We start from the raw sequence: 667 nt of genomic DNA on the forward strand, positions 1-667 counted from the left end.
AGAACCACTGGTTTAGAGGTAAGATATCAGCTACGTGAATTATGATAGTAAAATAAAATTGAACACAGATTTTATTGTTAATATTAATGCAAGTGTTCATTCAATGTGTGATACCAAATAGCAACTTACGGACACTGAACATGACAAGTAAACTATATGAAGAAAAAGGAAGATCAAAGCAATCTTTCACCAGGAGAAAAGTGCTAAACATCATACCGAAGGACAAACTACAATGTAATGGAAACAGGAAAAAGAGGCTTATAAAATACTTTTCAAGAAATATAAAACACTACATGAAGATGGGGAAGTCCTAGAGTTAAAGGTAACAGATGGACAAAGAGAACTATAGAAACTATTGAAATTCGACTTGGTCTTACATTCTGAGACCCAAAAGTAAATCTTTCCAACTCAATAAATGGGGATATTTAAATACCTTGTTGATGTAACTGGAACATGTCTCTCCCTCAGAAAGGTAAGAGTTGCTTGAGATCCACAGTCACATATAGCTTGAGGAGGGTGAATCAGATTATTCCCCAGTGACACCAACACATTCAGCTTAGGGCACTCTACAAGTGAACCTGGTAACACACGGAGACTGTTGTTGCAAACATTAAGTTTGCTTAACTGGAAAGAAGTTGACTTACTTGTAAATGCAGAACATTATATT

General features: G+C 35.4%; 1 protein-coding gene across 1 annotated transcript in view; it reads right to left on the bottom strand.

The window, feature by feature from the left end:
- LOC119594648 overlaps nt 1-667 on the bottom strand; it is a gene marked incomplete in the record, with an annotated part of 85,920 nt that overhangs the window by 69,496 nt on the left and 15,757 nt on the right. Inside the window, 1 exon segment of the mRNA XM_037943697.1 lies at nt 434-624. Coding sequence (XP_037799625.1) covers nt 434-624 — 191 coding nt within the window.

Source organism: Penaeus monodon, chromosome 34 (genome assembly GCF_015228065.2).
Source record: "Penaeus monodon isolate SGIC_2016 chromosome 34, NSTDA_Pmon_1, whole genome shotgun sequence".
NCBI lineage: Eukaryota > Metazoa > Arthropoda > Malacostraca > Decapoda > Penaeidae > Penaeus > Penaeus monodon.